Consider the following 17375-nt stretch of genomic DNA (forward strand, 5'->3'; position numbering starts at 1 on the left):
GCCCTCCATAAGTGCTGGAACAGTGAAAGCAAATCTGTAATCATTGGTATATACTCAAAAAACTTGTATTTGAGATCAAAAGATGACTTGAAGATCAAAAGATGACTCACTTGAAGACGAGATAAAAGTCCGAACCCTCCCCCCCCCCCCACCCCCCACCCCCCAAAACAACAACTGAAAATGGCTGCAGTAAAGGTTTGGCAAAGCATCTCAAGGAGGATACCCAGTTTGCTGACGTCGATGGGTCATGGGCTCGATGTAGAGCAGAAAGAGAATGAGCAAGAGCAGCAGTGCAAATTTTGAGGATATGCACTGATGCCGTCTGGGCCTGTATCAGAATCAGGGTCGAGGTTTGCCAGAAGCCTCTCCACCTTCTCAAGTGGGGAAGACTGTATCCAGGAGCAGTTGGGTATGAGAGGGTAAGGTATGTGTAGGGAGTGAGGAGTTTGGTACACAATATTTGAAGCAAATACAATCGAGGCATTCAGACGACTGTCGAGCAGTCAGCTCTGATGCCGAAGTGAGTGAGGATGGAGGAAGAGCATACTCCAGAGACAGACTTGACAAGGCACCACCAGAGGTCTTTGAAGGAGACCAGTTTGAGAGTTCAGCCTTGGGGTTGGCCAGATATTCATGACAACCATGAGCCCAAACTAGCCTAAGTAGGACAGACCATCGAAGGCTGGACATCCCCTTTAACACTGCAGATGTCATCAGCAAAAATTAATTGTTTTTCCTTTTGCCAAAAACAAGATTTAGACTGGTAAAAGCAACCTTGCACAAATGCACAATAAAGCAATATTGATGGCTCAGCAGCAACAAGTGAAATGCAACAATTTATTGAAATATCTAAAAGCAGTACAAACCTAAAATGGATCAATCAATCAAAAAATTGTCAGCACAGGTGTGCAAAAACAAAGCTTCAAACGTCACAGGTCGTCAATGTGCCTGCCATTGGACCTAAATCACAGACATCAGACGCCATCACCCACATGACTGCATATTGCACATTGGTCCAATAAGGAGTACATGGGAATGCAGGGAAACAAAAGGTCATACAGGCAGTAGCAAAAGCAGCAGCACGTGTCCTTCAACCTCAAAAACAATCACTGCATTACAAGTTCAATAACTACTGAAAAGTGCTTTCAAATTATACATGGCCATTTGTTGTCTCTGCTCGAAAATAAACCAGGAAGTGCTTCAAATTACTCAGGACCATCAAATTTAAGCTCATTGAAAGTTACAGAGCCCCTTAAAAGGAGGCCCGATGGCTCACTAATCGGGGGAGGTAGGAGGGTGGAGGCGGGGAGGGCAGGATAGGAGGTCATTATTTTTTTTTTCTCCCTTTGTTGAATAAATATTTCACAGGCTCATTGCCTTCCACATTTTCACAATTTAAATTTCATCCCAAATAACTCTTGAGCACAGTTGCTGACGATATCCAGAGTTTTGTTACTGCTGACCAACTCCAACTCCCAATTTACGGCCTTCCAAATAGGTGCTGCCTTGCTTTCTGTAGCTCTACAGAGACCCCGAGGTGAAGCAATTGCAAGAAAGTATTTACAAATCGCTGCAAATGGCATTAAGTGCAAGCAGCCGGTATGTGTTGACATTCCGCAAGGTGTTGAAAAGTTTATCGCACTTGCGGACAGTAGTGGCGAGTGTTGACAGTTCAGAACATCCAAAAATGGCGGTGATAAACTCAAACAGCACAGATGAAACAAAATATTTGTTTATATGGAAAAGAGCTCGCCAATTTGCAGGAATGCCCATACACGCACGTCTTTGTCATTAAACGCAAAGTCGTCATTACAAGAACAACACTGTAGTCTGCACACGTTTAAACGTTTCCAATGAGACCAATGCCAATCCTCACATCCTGTTAAAAGTGCTATTAGAATTTGAGCCAAAAAAAATTAAAATTAAATAAGCAACTCGAAAATGGTATCCCTTTGTGGAATGCAGACCTACATTACTTCCAGCACCCTTTGTCGATGGTGTATTAAGATTTATTGTATGAAAATCGGTATCGAATCAAAAGGATAGCCTGTAAAACTGTCTCCGTAAAAGATAGAGAGATGTGCATAAACAGTGATTTATACTTCGACTGAGTGACAAGACACACAAGTTAGTGCACATATCAAAGCCCATTGCAGACAACAATCAAGACAATCCTTTAATAGTCCCATTTTCTTAAATTAAAAAAAAAAAAAAAAAAAAAAAAAAAAAATCGACCTCTGGTCTGCCCCTCCCCCCATTGCCACCCCCAAAAGACAAGTCATTCGAAAGTGCTAAATGTATACGCATTTTCAGATAACCTACGAATTGCATAATACATTGATGATTCGACTGAGGAGATAGTAAAGGGCAATGTGTGGTCTCTAAAGCTACTCAATTACTCCCACCATCTAATTATGATGTCATAATAATAAATGGGGTATGTAAAATGCCAATCAGTAACAGCCAATCTTGGTCAATGGAACACCAGACGTCGCGTCATGGATTTATTCAACCACATACCGATCATGATGTGGGGGTCGGTAGGGGGCAGAATGTTTCTACAGTAGAACACCACTTGATCACGCACTCGCGCTTCACAGAACCGCGTGATTGGCCTGAACGTGATGATGATGCATATAGAAACCAATGGGAATAAGAGTTCCACAATAGCACTAATTGGTGCATTTCTTCTTCTATACTATCTAACACAAATAAACATTAATAATGGTATGGGACAATAAATACAGCGGGTTAAAAATAAAAATCCGTTAACAAATGGTACAAAATTTGAATATACATTCCAGCACTAATCGAGGTTTGAAATGAGCAAAAGCCTGTGAGGGAGGGCACCACCCAATTCCGAGGGAGAGCGCAGCACCGAAAATCGAGTGAACGCCAGATTAAATTCTACGAATGAACGTTGAATTTCACACTTTAAAACGAGGAAGAAAAGAACAACAACAAGCTAATTAGGTTTGATATGCACGGTACTGGTTTTAGGGTCAATGTGAACCACCTTTAGAGGCCATTTTTCCCGCAGAGCAGGTGCTGGCATTTTTCAGGCACAGTGGTCCCCTTTTTGAAGCAATGTTTTATGGCCGGATGCTCTTCCTGTCGTCAACCCTGTTAGTCGCGTCTTGCGACACGAAGGGAATTACCAGTGAACTGGTACTCAATTTGCCGACCTCAGAAGGATGACAGGCTGAGTCAACCCCCCTGGCGTTAATTCAGCGATCGATCGGGATTCAAACCCAGGATCCTAGGATCCCAAGCCGGCACCCTAACCGCGAAGCCAACACTAGGCTCTCAATGTCAATGTAGCGATTTAAAAAAATGATCGTTACATTTTACACTTCATCTCAGACTAAACAAATTGTTGAAGAATTTAGAGGAGATTCAGTCATTGAAGCGCAGCGATTCCATGGAAACACGATGCAGCGATTTGTAATCGAGTGGTGTTCTACTCTACTTTATTAGTTAACTATCTCAGACAACAGGGAAACGTGTGCAACCTTTGAAATGAATACTTTGCTGAAACAAACTAACACTTAAGAATAACTTGAGGAAAACAAAAAACTTTTAAATAAAAATGTGTAACATGTAAACACCTCTTTAATTGCCCACATGTACCATCAGTTCAAATCAACTTGATATGCAGGTAAATCATTCCATGAGGTACTGCATAACAATATGCCCAAACAGTACCCACAGTGCCACAAAAGAATGGGAAGATGAGGTTTCAAACCTCAGCCAGTCCACAAAAGTTCTTCAAGACGGCCTGTAGGTTCTTCACTCTGCGGTAGGAAGGTGTTCTCCACGGATTATGTGCGATGAAAATTCGTAGCGATCACGGCTGCGGTAGCCACACACGTTACACTCAAATGGGTCTCGGAAGCCGTGGCAACCCATGTGAAGCGTGTACATGACGTGGTCAAGGAAAAGCAGCCCACAGTGGTGACATGGATATGTACGTAGTGCTTCTCCATCAGAACCAGACACATTATATGTGGGCAATGAAGAGCTGTCCGACGCTCCACTCACCCTATTTAACCTCCCATTATCCTGATGCATCTCAGGTCTATGTGGCCGTCCCGTGGAACCATTTGGTCTTGAAGTGCTGCTACCACTACCGGTCCGATGATGGCTACGCTCTTCGTGGCTGCTCTCAGTGTCGGTCGAGTCTGGGCAGCTGTTGCTGGGTGATGAAGTCACACCTCGACCGGGCGGCATATTCACTGGCCGTGAGTCTCCCACTGCTTCTGCCGGCCGCCCACAAATACCACCGAGCGACCCACCCAGAATTCCTGGGGAAGGGTGATGACGGCCAGGTTGTTGGCTCAGCCCACTACGACTTGTGGACAGAGGTGAATCATGCTGGAACCGATTATCTACACTCTGGGAGTACACTGGTCTAACAATGGATCCAATGTCGCTGGGTAATCCTGGAGATTCAGACTCGAGCCTTCGAGTGGCCTCGAGAGCCTGACCAGCTGATCGTGTCACAGGTGAGGGGGTGTTCAAAAAAACTGAGGCTGAAGGCTCCAACGTCTGGGCGCAGACCGGACCCGGTACCTCGTGTAATCTTTCAGACAAAGAGGAAGTAGCTTGATCATAATGGATGTCTGAAAGTTCAAGCTGCATACGCTTCTGGCCTAGAGGAGTGATAGGACAAATTTAGTATATCAAGTTGAGTTTGTAAATGAATAACACTCCCTGTTGGCAGATGAAAGCAAAAGGGATCATTATACAAAATCATTTTGAAATATAATGTAAAGATAGGTTACCAAAGTAGACAGTAATGTAGAATGACCACACTTGTGGTCACAACCAGCGCTAAAATTCAGTAAAGGGCCTATTGGGAAACATGCATTTAAAACACTCTTAAAAATGAACAGCGCGATTGGAAAATATATTTAATGCACCAATAAAAGATTCATTGACAACCCTCATCCATGTCAGCCCCACCACAGTTATATCAGAATGAGCTGATTTGCCACACGGTCACAAATTGCTTAATTAACCCAAATATGGCTGTTCAAAAATGACGCAATGCTTTATTTTTTGTAACTTAGGGAAAGCAACACTTAATTATGCAACAAAATGTAATGCTTGATTACATAACATAACGCAACGCTTTATTACCGTGCGTTCCGAGGGGCTACATTAAACATTATTACGAGACATAAGATTCAATTTTTTGGGGTCCCTCATCATCGATCACACTCAACCCAAACAAAACCAATGGAAATTTGACGTACCAAACCCAGGCAGTGTATAATCAGCACAGGCCTACAGGCCTGATGTCTTGGACCCACCAGAAAACCAAGATGGCAGCCATATTATTTTGTCTCTGTGCTATGGTGGGTGGAGCCAAGCAACAGATGTGGGTGTGGTCCGGCAGCTGCCCAACCAATGGTTGCACATTTCAAAAATCTACCCCCAATAAGAACCCCAACACCAACAACAACAATAGCAATGCAAAGCTCTTGAACACCTGCGACATGTCACAGGTAAAAACTTGAGCACAGAATTGCACCTTGCATTGTAAAGAAAAATACAGTACGCACAATGAGAAGAAAAAGTCTTCAAACACAGGTTTGCTAAAAACCCCAAGAATTCCAGGGAAGATCCAATCTCAAGAATGAGTTTCAAACTTGTCTCCCTCCTCTAAAATCTAGTGGTGCCTTGGCAAGATTTGCACCCTCTTCCCTCTGTGCTTTGACCTCTCAGGTATCTGCAGGACGCACACAGTCCAGAAGCAAATCCCTCCAATTGAATCTGCCTAAATCCAGAACCACTGTTCACCACTCATTTGTTCCTCATTTTTTCCCACCTGTGGAACCACCTTCTACACTCTCCTCAATCTCATTCTTCCCTCCAGGCCTTCAAGACAGCTGTTCACCACCAGCTCAAATCATTCCTCATCCAAAATCATATTTTCTACACCTGTTAAACCACCCACCCCTCCCAAAATTTTTGCTTATGGATCTATCTTGTCCACCCTTTGCGTTCTCCCTAAACCCCTCATCATTACCTGCATCCCTCATTTGTCCGTCTCCATCTATTTTCTCACTCCGCACTGTTGTTGGCATTTCCCCTTTCTGCTGTTGTTCCCTTTGTTATGTTGTGTCCTGATTTGTGTCATAATCAACTTTCCCATGAGCCTAGACCATGCAGTTAATAATTTAAAAAAAAAAAAAAAATCCCTCCCCCCATTCAAACAATGCCCCCACTTTCGCCGATTCGACATTCGCGGCATTTTCCAGGAACGTATCCTCCCCCCCACCCCCCCCCCAACCCCCGTAAATGCCGAGAACTGACCGTACAACAAGAATGACACTCAGTAGATTGCGTATCTCCACCAGAATGAACAGTTTACGTTTTGTATCACAACCGATAGGACGGAACTGCAACCAGACCTGAACCAAAATCGAATTGGCTTGTTCTTGTCAACTACTCACTCATGCACAAAGTATCGTTGTAGTCCGTCCATAACATTTTGAGATATTGTGCTGTATATCCTTTTTGGCCCACTCACTTAAATTTTTTAAACAATTCTCGGATCCGGATCTTCACTAAAATCGAATCAATTTGTCGTCGTCACACGTCACACAAGAACATGTCCACAAGGTTTCGTCTAAATCTGCCAATAACAGATATATCCTGCTCACAGACAGACAGACACACAGGGGATAAAAGATAACCTTCGTCCACTATCGGTGGCAGAGGTAATAATTATATTATAACAAAGGCGTTCACGATACAATTCACTCTCAGTGATTGACAACAGAGAAGAATGCAAATGATGGTTTCAGAACATTAAACATCAATGACAGACTGATGCACATAACGACAAACGTCCAGATGAATGACTTTTGGCTTGACAGTTTACTTTGTTAGATTGTAATATTGAAAGGATCACTTAACCTTGTACATTGAAACTTCATGGTGATTATTTGGTTTATTGCCAAAGCCCGACTGTACTTCTTCACCCTCTTATCTTGGCACCCCTCGGATCTCCTCAACAGCACAAATGTTATTTCAGTCCACTTCAACAGCTTCCTTCGAGAAAATTTGCAAGCTTTTCTTTCAGGATGAATATTCCACAGTGTGGCCGCTGATAGTGACATCACCATTCGCTCTCCAGAAATGCCGATATCATCCCTAGCAGCAACGTCGACTTGCAAGACACATTTTGGTTTACATGCTCGATGTTATGCAATGAAAACCATTATGTTGTTCAATGCAACTCAATATTCGACCTACGCTGCTTAAGGCAGGTAGCCATAAACGCCAAATGCAAAGCTCTTACCAAAGACTTTCTGTGGAGTTGAACTCTTTCGTTTTGCTTGGAAATTGTTTGAAAACCTGTCAAGATTGGATAGCTTGTCAAATCCGGGCTCTAGCAGCGTTTCAATGGCTGGATCCAGTCCAAGACGAACGTCGGTTGGTAGCAAAGCAGAATCGTCGAGCAGAGGCGGTTCTTGTCCAGGCCTAATCACTGCGGCAAAAGACATGCACTTTGAGACAAAACTGGTCTCCATCAAAAAAATATACATTTTTTTTAAATTAAAAGGTCACATTCCCAACATGAGTATTAACGAAACTTTACACAATAATCATACATAACAACAAACCAAATACATGACAAGCGTTACGCCTAGGTCACCCGTCATTGAAGTGATGCGAGTTGACAAAGGGGAAGACGCAAGGCGGCCATCTTGGATTTTGACGTGGCGACCGAATTTTCAGTAGTGTTCTCCCTTATGTGTAGATACACCCACACACCACATTAGAAGTTAGTAGTTCGTTTATTAGTCCCCTACCGGTGTACACCGGAGGGGACTATAGGTTTGCACGCCATCCCTCCGTCCGTCAGTCCATCAGTCCGTCAGTCCGTCAGTCCGTCCGTGAGTCCGTCAGTCCGTCCGTGAGTCCGTCAGTCCGTCCGTGAGTCCGTCAGTCCGTCCGTCAGTCCGTCCGTCCGTCCGTCAGTCAGTCAGTCCGTCCGTCCGTCCGTCAGTCCGTCCGTCACACAAAGAACAGTTTTCCGGACTTTATTTTCTAAACTCTTAATGCTAATGATTTCAAACTTGGTACATGGTTTCCTCATGATAAGTTACAGGTCAAGTTCGAACTTCACGACGTTTCGATCATTTTTGACAAAGTTATGGCACTTTGAACTTTGGGAATTCTGATCATTCTGATGATCCTTAACTCAGTGCCATTTTAAGTTTTAATTTCCTTTAAAAACCAATTTCTCTGCAATAATAGGACCGATTGAGATCAAATTTTCACCGGAGGGACTCGGTCTGGAGAATATTTTAATGGTAATTATGACGTCACAGGTCACGTGGTTCGGCCGCCATATTGTTTTCCGTGAAAACACAAAAACACCTTTTTCTCTGCAACGGCTGAACAGATCGAGGCCAAACTTTGCAGGCAGAATCGCATACCCATGACGAACAAAAAATTCAGAGAGCATGACGTCATGCATCACATGGTTTCAGAGTTATGACGTTTTTAAGCAAGAAACTTTAAAACCGAGCTCCTCCCTCATTTGTGATCCAATCGAGGGGAAACTTCACAGATCTGATCAGCATGTCAATCTACTAAAATGTCCTTTTGGAATTTGCGATAGGGCGCATGGTTTGGCAGATATCGTTAATTAAACCAAAAAGAAAAAGAAAAAAAAAAGAATATCTCTTGTTTATTCCAGAGTTCTCCTCAAGCCGCATCGCGCGCCCTCAGCCTCGTCTCGCGAACGTCAACAGCGTGACACAGCGCGTGCTTTCGGGAGGGGCGGAGCCAAGCCGAGCAACATATATATACACATCGATCATTGATCGTGAACCGGAAAATATAATAAATTACTGATATTTAGCGACTCGAAAGATTCTTTATCAACAACGTATTTTCTCGTGCTTCTGCTGACCTGTCTGCAAGGTGTATAAATCGAAGTCCCGAGTGCGAATCACAGGTGAGCCCGTCCTGAGGTAATTAGCGATTGGGAACGATTCAGAACCTGTGGGTAAATAACCCTTGGTAATTTCCCCAACAGTTTTCCGGACGACAGACTGCCGGTAGGGGACATGTATTGCAGCGCAATACTCAGAATGCTTGTTTTTCAAGATATTCCGCTCACAAGGTTCAGACATATACATGGTGGCGGCCATCTCAGATTTTGACGTGGCGACCCAATTTTCAATAGCGTTCTTCCTTATGCCTAGATACACCCACACACCAGATTAGAAGTTGGTACTTCGCTTATTTTTCAAGATATTCCGCTCACAAGTTTTAGACATACATGGCGGGGGCCATCTTGGATTTTGACGTGGGTTGCACCCACACACCAAATTAGAATTCGGTCCTTCGCTTACGCATGCACGCACATACACATGCACGCACGCACACATGGACCATCGTCCCCCTTTCGCTCCGCGGTGCGACGGGGGACAAAAAGGAAAAATGCTGTACAATGTTTTTTTTTTGTTTTTTTTAAACAAGTACAAATCAAATGAGAGAGTTCACGGAACACCTTACCCTACGCGGTCTTGATAAAAGGGACATGGGAAGGGTATTTTCAACTTTTGCCTAGCATGATCTATATGAGCTTTGTTCATGAACTTTGAATAACAGGCACGATGGCAAACATACAAGGCTGATGGGTCAAACGGAATGGTCCAGAGCTGAACCTTCAGCCAACTCTTCTTAGTCCACGGACCACCAGGCCAATCAAAAAATGTTTGTGGACCACCTCCTTTTTGAGACATGATAAAAAGTAGACAACAAACATTTTGGTTTGAAATTTATTTCTCATGCCGTGTGACTTTGGACAATGTTCCTGTGGACCACTGAAAAAAAGTCACCATGGGCCACCATTTGAGAACCACTCTTAGAGAATCTGGCGAATTTGGAACAATCTTTGAGGAAAACATGCACTTAAAGTTTTTTTTGATAAAGTTAGCCCTGTTGTTGCATGGCTAGGCACTGCCATCTTGGCTGAATGTCGCTGTTACCCCGCCGTCAGAGCGTGCAGAAAATTTGATTGGTCGATAGGGCATAAATTTTTTGCCCAAGTACTACTAAACGGGAGGCTTTTGGAAGTGCAAACAAGGAGATTTGTGTTGTAGTGTTCAAATGTATACAGTCGTGTCCAAAATTATTGGCACCCTTGCACTTTTTTCAAATAACGCACCATTTCTTCCAAAAAAATTGTTGAAATAAAAAATCTTTTGGTATGCACTTATGCATTTCTTTGGTTTGCAGTGGAACAAAACAACAACAAAAAAATCTGAAAAAAATTACTAAATCTTAGCTTATTCCACACAAAAATCCTAAAATGGGCCGGACAATATTATTGGCACCTTTTAGAAGTTGTTAGAAATAATTAGATTTCAAGCAGGTGATTCTCCATCACTTTGGAATTGAACTCACTGGTGGGTGGTAAGTTGCAGGTGCCTGCAATATAAAAAATGCACTTAATCAACCAGTTTGAATGGAGAAAAGGAGTCATTCTGCTGTTTTATGTCACTATGTGTACCGCAATGAGCATGGAGAAAAGAAAGAAAACCAGACAATTGTCCAAGGAGGTCACACAAGATTGTAGCCAAGCCTGGCCAATCTCAAGGCTACAAGTCCATCTCCAGAGATCTTGATGTTCCTGTGTCCACCGTACGCAATGTTATCAGGAAGTTTAAGGCCCCTGGCACTGTTGCCAACCTCCCTGGACGTGGCCGCAAGAGAAACCTTGATCGAAGATTGCAGCAAAGGATTGTTCGAATGGTGGAGAATGCACCTCAATCAACTGCCAAACAGATTCAAGCTGACCTTAAGACACAAGGTACGACAGTTTCAACTCGCACCATCCATCACCAACTCAATGAAAGGGCCCCACTGCTGAGAAAGCCTGACTGGAGTTTGCCAAAACACACCTGAACAAGCCAAAATCCTTCTGGGAGAATGTCCTGTGGACAGATGAGACCAAATGAGAGCTTTCTGGGAAAGCACATCATCTATACGTTTACAGAAAACAAAATGAAGCCTTCAAAGAAAAGAACACCTTCCCAACAGTCATACATGGAGGAGGTTCAGTTAAGTTTTGGGGTTGCTGTGCTGCCTCTGGTATTGGGTGCCTTGAATGTGTGCATGGCATCATGAAATCAGGAGATTACCAAGGCATTTTAGAGCGCAATGTTCAACCTAGTGTCAGAAAGCTGGGTCTCCATGGAAGGTCATGGGTCTTACAGCAGGACAATGACCCCAAGCACACTTCAAAAAGCACACAGAAATAGTTCAAGACAAAACGCTGGACTGTTCTGAAGTGGCCAGCAATGAGTCCAGATCTAAATCCTATTGAACACCTGTGGGGAGATCTGAAAACAGCAGTTGGGAGAACACACCCTTCAAATCTGGAAGAACTGGAGCAGTTTGCACAAGAAGAGTTGGCCAAACTGCCAGTAGAGAGGTGTAGGAACTCATTCATGGCTATAGGAAGTGCTTCACTGCAGTTATTTTGTCCAAAAGCTGTGCTACCAAATATTAAATCTCGGGTGTCAATAATTTTTTCAATGCCATTTCTTTGTATTTTCTGATTTAAAAGGATTTATTAAGTTCTGAATCAAAAACAAAGATTCTGTAACATTAACAGTGAAATAAAGAATTGTGGAGACCAAATACTTTTGTCAATTTCAAATTATCTGTAGAGAAAATTGTCTGTTATTTGAAAAAAGTGCAAGGGTGCCAATATTTTTGGTCATGATTAATTTGATTGAAAAAAAAACAAACAAAAAAAAACTTTTAAAGGCTGCAAAAATAAAAACCTACTGAATAGGAAATTTACCGACGCTGATGCACCCTCTTTTATACCACCTTATTTAACCATACTAAAATATGCTATTTGGTGTCTGTCTGATGACTTTTTAACGCCAATACATTCCATCATTACTTATCCAATCTCAACCAAACTTGACAGGATGACGAAGGGTTACATAATGAAGGTTGTAGCACATTCATTTACCCCCCTCTCCAAGGGGGTTTTCTCTCCCTGAGAAGGTTTTCCCCGCCATTGCCGTCAATGGGGTTGCATGTTGAGGTGTATATAAATATTAAATTAGCTTTATCGTGGCGTTATTTTCCAAAGCCGCTTTGAATAACAAAACTAACGATAATAGCATAATATTAATGTTATTACAAAACAATATTAATACCATTAATATCCCACCTCCCCAAGGGGTTTTTCCTCCTTGAACATAAGTTGAGTAAATGTTTATAAAAAGCTTATCATGGCGTTTTCGTGGGAGCAACGGCCCAACGGCCTCTACCAGAAGTAAAAATATTATAAACCACAAACACGCTTGATTAGCTTTTTTAACAGTTGCTAATGCTGTTTATGACACTAAATTAAGTAATTTGGAAGAATCCAGACACCTGTGAGGTAAGTTTTACTTACAGAACTGAGCGAATATCTACTGGGCTCTATATACCCCACAAGGGTTGGGTTAATACCATGACACTTCCTGGTGCTAACATGGCGGTTTTCGTGGCGGCCTTTTGAAACTCGCTCCTGCTGTTTAACACGAAATTGAAAGGGAGGAAGCCCGGGTAGTGCTCATTTACAAAGCAGCTAGCTAGCGCTTGCCAAGCCAGCCGTTCCTTAACGGTTTTGAATGGAGTGCTTGCTTGAATGCAAGGATTCCCTCCCAAGCAAGCTCATCCCTCTCCTCCACAGCTGCAGAAACCCTCATCCACGCCTTCATCACCTCCCGTCTGGACTACTGCAATAGCCTCCTCTATGGTTCACCCTCAAAAATCACCAATAAACTCCAATACATTCAGAACTCCGCTGCCCGTCTACTCACCCATTCCCGGACCCGTGACCACATCACCCCCGTCCTTTACAAGCTTCACTGGCTCCCCATCCCCCAGAGAATCCAGTACAAAATCCTCCTCTTGACATACAAAGCCCTCCATAACCTGGCCCCATCCTACCTGGCTGACCTCCTCTCCAGACACACTCCCACCCGCAACCTCCGCTCTGCTGGTACCAACCTCCTGACCCCCTCCATCCGGACCAAATTCAGATCCTGGGGGGACAGGGCCTTCTCCATCGCTGCTCCCACCCTCTGGAACTCACTACCTCACACCATCAGAGACTCTTCCTCACTCACCACATTCAAAACATCACTAAAGACCCACCTGTTCAACACTGCATTCAACATTCAACCCACAGCATTTAACCCCTGACTATCTCTTCTCCTTCTCCCTCCTTTTGCTTTAAATATTTCCCTATTGATTCTTGTCTTTTTGCAATTGTTGTTTTCATGTATTGTTATGCATTATGTTTTCCACTCTGTCAAAGCGCCTTTGGGCTTCTGGAAAAGCGCTATACAAAATAAATGAATTATTATTATTATTATTAATGCTTAAACCACTTGGCGATCTCTCCACAATAAACTTGGTAAATGAACACACCCAATGTTCTTGAGATCCGACCATAGATCGACTGTAATCTATATACCCCAAAGAGGAATGACCCTTCCTCCCACTCCCTTCGCGAGCAGGTGTACTAGTATGGTAAATTAGTTATTCGTGCCTGTTGTTAGTGTCATTTTGACATCTTTAAAAAAAAACCAAGTTTCCTTTTTGGATTGATTTTAAATTTTGGTTGACTGCCAGACAGGCATACAGACTAAAGCAATTGCTGAACCACGAGTGCACAGACACGCTCGGCATGAGTGCATACAATTTGCCAAATTCAGAGCTAAAGTACTGCGAAGCTGCAGGTTCGTGTTCCGATTCATGTTCAAAATATGAAATCAACTGAAATCAAGTAGTTCGTCAATCATCGACTGACATCTGTCAGATAGAGTGAACCAACTGCTTAAACCCGCTTTGCGCTATGCGCACTGGGTAAAAATTCCACCGAGCCAGCAACGGGGCAAGACAATCAGAGCTCAACTTCAATCATAGCCATCATGGAGTAGCACTTTGTTTTCCGCACCATGTTCCCAGTCGGTCCTCTCGGTGGTGGTACCGTACTTGGAGAAGGCATTCTCTGCGAGATGGCTGGATGGCAAACCCTGATGGAAGCCTGGACAACGTTCCTGGTGCTCCTCTAGAGAGCTGCGCTGCTTGTAGCTTCGTGAGCAAAAGTTGCACTTGTATGGTTTTCCCACTGCTAAGTGAGAAACGCAGACACTGACACCTCTGAATAAAGACCGATAAAATGTATGATTTCAAAATACAACTTTAGAAATACGATTCAAGTTTTAAATTCCATATTAACAAATATACCCAGCTTTATGCATATGATTTAAGTTGGATATTCCATATTATTTGTAAATAATAAGAGGTCACACTCTCACATACTACTGTGTCAATGGTTGTGCTCAAAGTTGATAAATGGTCATTGCTAATGATGCAGTTTATAAACTTTTACCCCCTCCCCCACTCCTTTCCTCCAGAGTTATGGTCAAGTTTTAAACATGAGATTTGTTGAAGTTAATGCTATTTTAAGCAATGAAATTTTGCTCATTATCTGATACCGGTTTTGCCTCCTAACTAACATCAAAGGACAACAACACACAACGACATGCATTTTAAGGCCATTTTCCCTGCGAGAGCGGGGGTTAGCCTTGCGGTCCCCATGACAATCTTCTCCATTTTACCCGATTTTCTGCATCTCTCCTTGTTAACCCCCTTGCCCGCATTTCTTCTTCCACCATCTTTAGCCAAGTCTTTCTCGGTCTTCCCCGTCCTTTACTTCCTTCCACATTAATTTCCATCACTCTTCTCAACCAGTCACTTTCATCCTTCCTCAACACATGACCAAACCATCTCAACCTGTTCCTCTTCACAGCATCAATCACAGGCAATATTCCCATCATCTTTCGCAATTCATCATTTGTCTTCCTCTCTCTCAACGATACTCCGCACATCCACCGAACCATTCGCATTTCCACCCTTTCCAGCCTTCGTTGCTGCTCTACGTTCATTACCCATGTCTCGCTCCCATAAATCATAACACTTCTCACACATGCAGCTTTCACCTTTCACCAGAATCACCTTTCCCTTCAGCTTCAGCGACACTCTCCTCCTCATCAGCACGCCACTCAGTTCCCGAAACTTCTTCCATGCACATCTCACTCGAGCAACCGTTGCCGAGTCTGATCCACGTTCTCCATTCAGCATGTCTCCGAGGTAGCAAAATGTTTTCACACCTTCCAGCTTCACGCCGTCTCCAAGATCCAACTCAACATTTCCTCCATCTGCAGCTCCCTCTGTGCACACCTTACATTTGAATGTAGCTGCCACACTGGTAAATGACCCTCTCAGACCACTACATTTTTGATGAACCCACTCAGCGCACATTGTACATTGAATGGAGTTCACTCCGACACCCTTCCTGCACACAGCACACAGCCACTTCCCAGTTCTTTCCACCTCACCACATGCTTTACCACTTGCCATCACCTTCGTCTTTCCGATATTCACCTTCAGACCTTTTGTCTCCATACATTCCTTCCACTTGTTCATCTTTTCCTTCAGTCCATCCATACTTTCTGCAATCAACACCAGATCATCTGCATACAACAACTCCCACGGTAAACCCTCCTTTACGTTCTGAGCCAGCACCTCCATCACAGCTACAAATAGTAGTGGACTTAGTACCGATCCCTGATGCACTCCCACCTTCACCTCAAACTCACCACTGTTCCCGTCCTTCGTCCTTACAGCTGTGCGCGCTCTTTTGTACATTGCCATCACTACTCTGATCAACCATTCCTCCACTCCTAACTTCCTCAATGCCCATGTCAATACTTTGCGTGGAACCCTATCGAATGCTTTCTCCAGATCAACAAACCCAAAAAACAACTTCTTCCTCTTCTCCATGTACTTCTCCTGCAACTGCCTCACAATGAAAAGCGCGTCTGTCGTTCCTCTTCCTGGCATAAATCCAAACTGCATTTCGTCGATCTTCAATTTCTCCCTTATCCTCCTCTCCAACACCCTTTCCAATACCTTCATTCCATGCTCCAATAACTTTATCGCTCGGTACGAGCCACACTCCAGAGTCACTTTTCCCCTTGTATAGAGGGACGAAGGTACTCAGTTCCCAATCCACTGGAATGCGGCCTTCTTTCACCACCAGATTACAGATCTCTGTCATTCTCTTCACACCCCAACTTCCTGCTGCCTTCAACATATCTCCCACAACTCCCGTCGGCCCTCCCGCTTTTCTACTCTTCATTGCTTTTATCGCTTCCTCAACTTCCTTCTCAGTTATCTTCTCTGCCGGTCCTAAAACTGGGTTACTCTCTATGTTGCCAGCCCATGCATTCTCTGTACTCAACAGCATTTCCATATATCTTTTCCATCTTCCTTTAATTCCATCTGGGTCGACAACGATTTGTCCCACTTCATCCTTCAAGCAACTCACCCCCATCACATCACACCTCTCTTTCGCTATGTGCTTTGCAATCCTGAATACTGCTTTCTGACCCTCTTCCGAATCCAAGCGTTCTCCGAACATTTTCCTACATGCCTCCTGCGCCTTTGCTACCTCTTTCTTTGCAGCCTTCCTGGCTGCCTTATAACTTTCATGCTCTGCTGTTTCTGCTCCCGTACCCTTCACCTTCTGCCACTCCTTGAACGTCTTCCTCTTCTCGTCAATCCTCTTTCCAACTTCATCATCCCACCACCATGTTTCCGAGTGCCTCGGTGGTCCTTTTGTCCATCCACATACCTCACCAACGGCTCCCAACAGACTAGCTTTCATTGACATCCAACCACTTTCAAGCTCAACCACATCATCCTCTACCCTACTCAGCCTCTCTTTTAATGCCTCCCTTACTGTCACCTCTTTCAACCTCCACACCTTCATTCTCGGTTGGTACTTCACCCGCCGAGCTCTCCTAGCACCTTTCACCCTTATGTCGCAGACAACCAAGTGGTGCTGTGAAACAGCCTCCTCCCCCGGGATCACCTTTGTGTCCCGGAGGTGCCCCCTATCTCGTCTCCGCACCATCAGGTAGTCAACGGTTGTCGTCGACCCACCTGACGTGCATGTATCAAGCTTATTATCCTCTTTTTGGAACTGAGTATTACAAATCAACAAATCAGCTCCATCAGCAAACTCCAAAATCCTTTCACCTTCTCCATTTCTCACACCATATCCGTAACCCCCATGAACTCCCTCAAGACCATCCATACTCCTTCCCACATGTCCATTTAGGTCTCCTCCTACCACAACAACTTCCTCATCTTTCACGTTTTCCATCAGCTTCTCTATCGCACACCAGAACTTGTCCTTCTCTTCATCGCTCCGACCAACCTGCGGAGCATATCCAGAGATGACGTTCACCAAGAGCTTT

General features: G+C 43.8%; 1 protein-coding gene across 8 annotated transcripts in view; it reads right to left on the bottom strand.

Moving 5' to 3' along the window:
• Positions 1–823: 823 nt before the first annotated feature.
• LOC137431830 (ikaros family zinc finger protein) overlaps positions 824–17375 on the bottom strand; it is an 88813-nt gene continuing 72261 nt past the window's right edge. For 2 of the 8 annotated variants that reach the window (XM_078782555.1, XM_068123571.2), the window contains exons 6-8: positions 14003–14176; positions 7313–7501; positions 824–4652 (exon numbers count right to left, since the gene is read on the bottom strand). In XM_078782555.1, coding sequence (XP_078638681.1) covers positions 3790–4652; positions 7313–7501; positions 14003–14176 — 1226 coding nt within the window. In that variant the 3' untranslated portion in view covers positions 824–3789. Of the gene's footprint in view, positions 4653–7312; positions 7502–14002; positions 14180–17375 lie in introns of all 8 variants that reach the window. The other 6 variants (XM_078782554.1, XM_068123570.2, XM_078782553.1 and 3 more) reach the window with 5 other exon arrangements.

Source organism: Myxine glutinosa, chromosome 7 (genome assembly GCF_964187855.1).
Source record: "Myxine glutinosa chromosome 7, kmMyxGlut1.1, whole genome shotgun sequence".
Taxonomy (NCBI): domain Eukaryota; kingdom Metazoa; phylum Chordata; class Myxini; order Myxiniformes; family Myxinidae; genus Myxine; species Myxine glutinosa.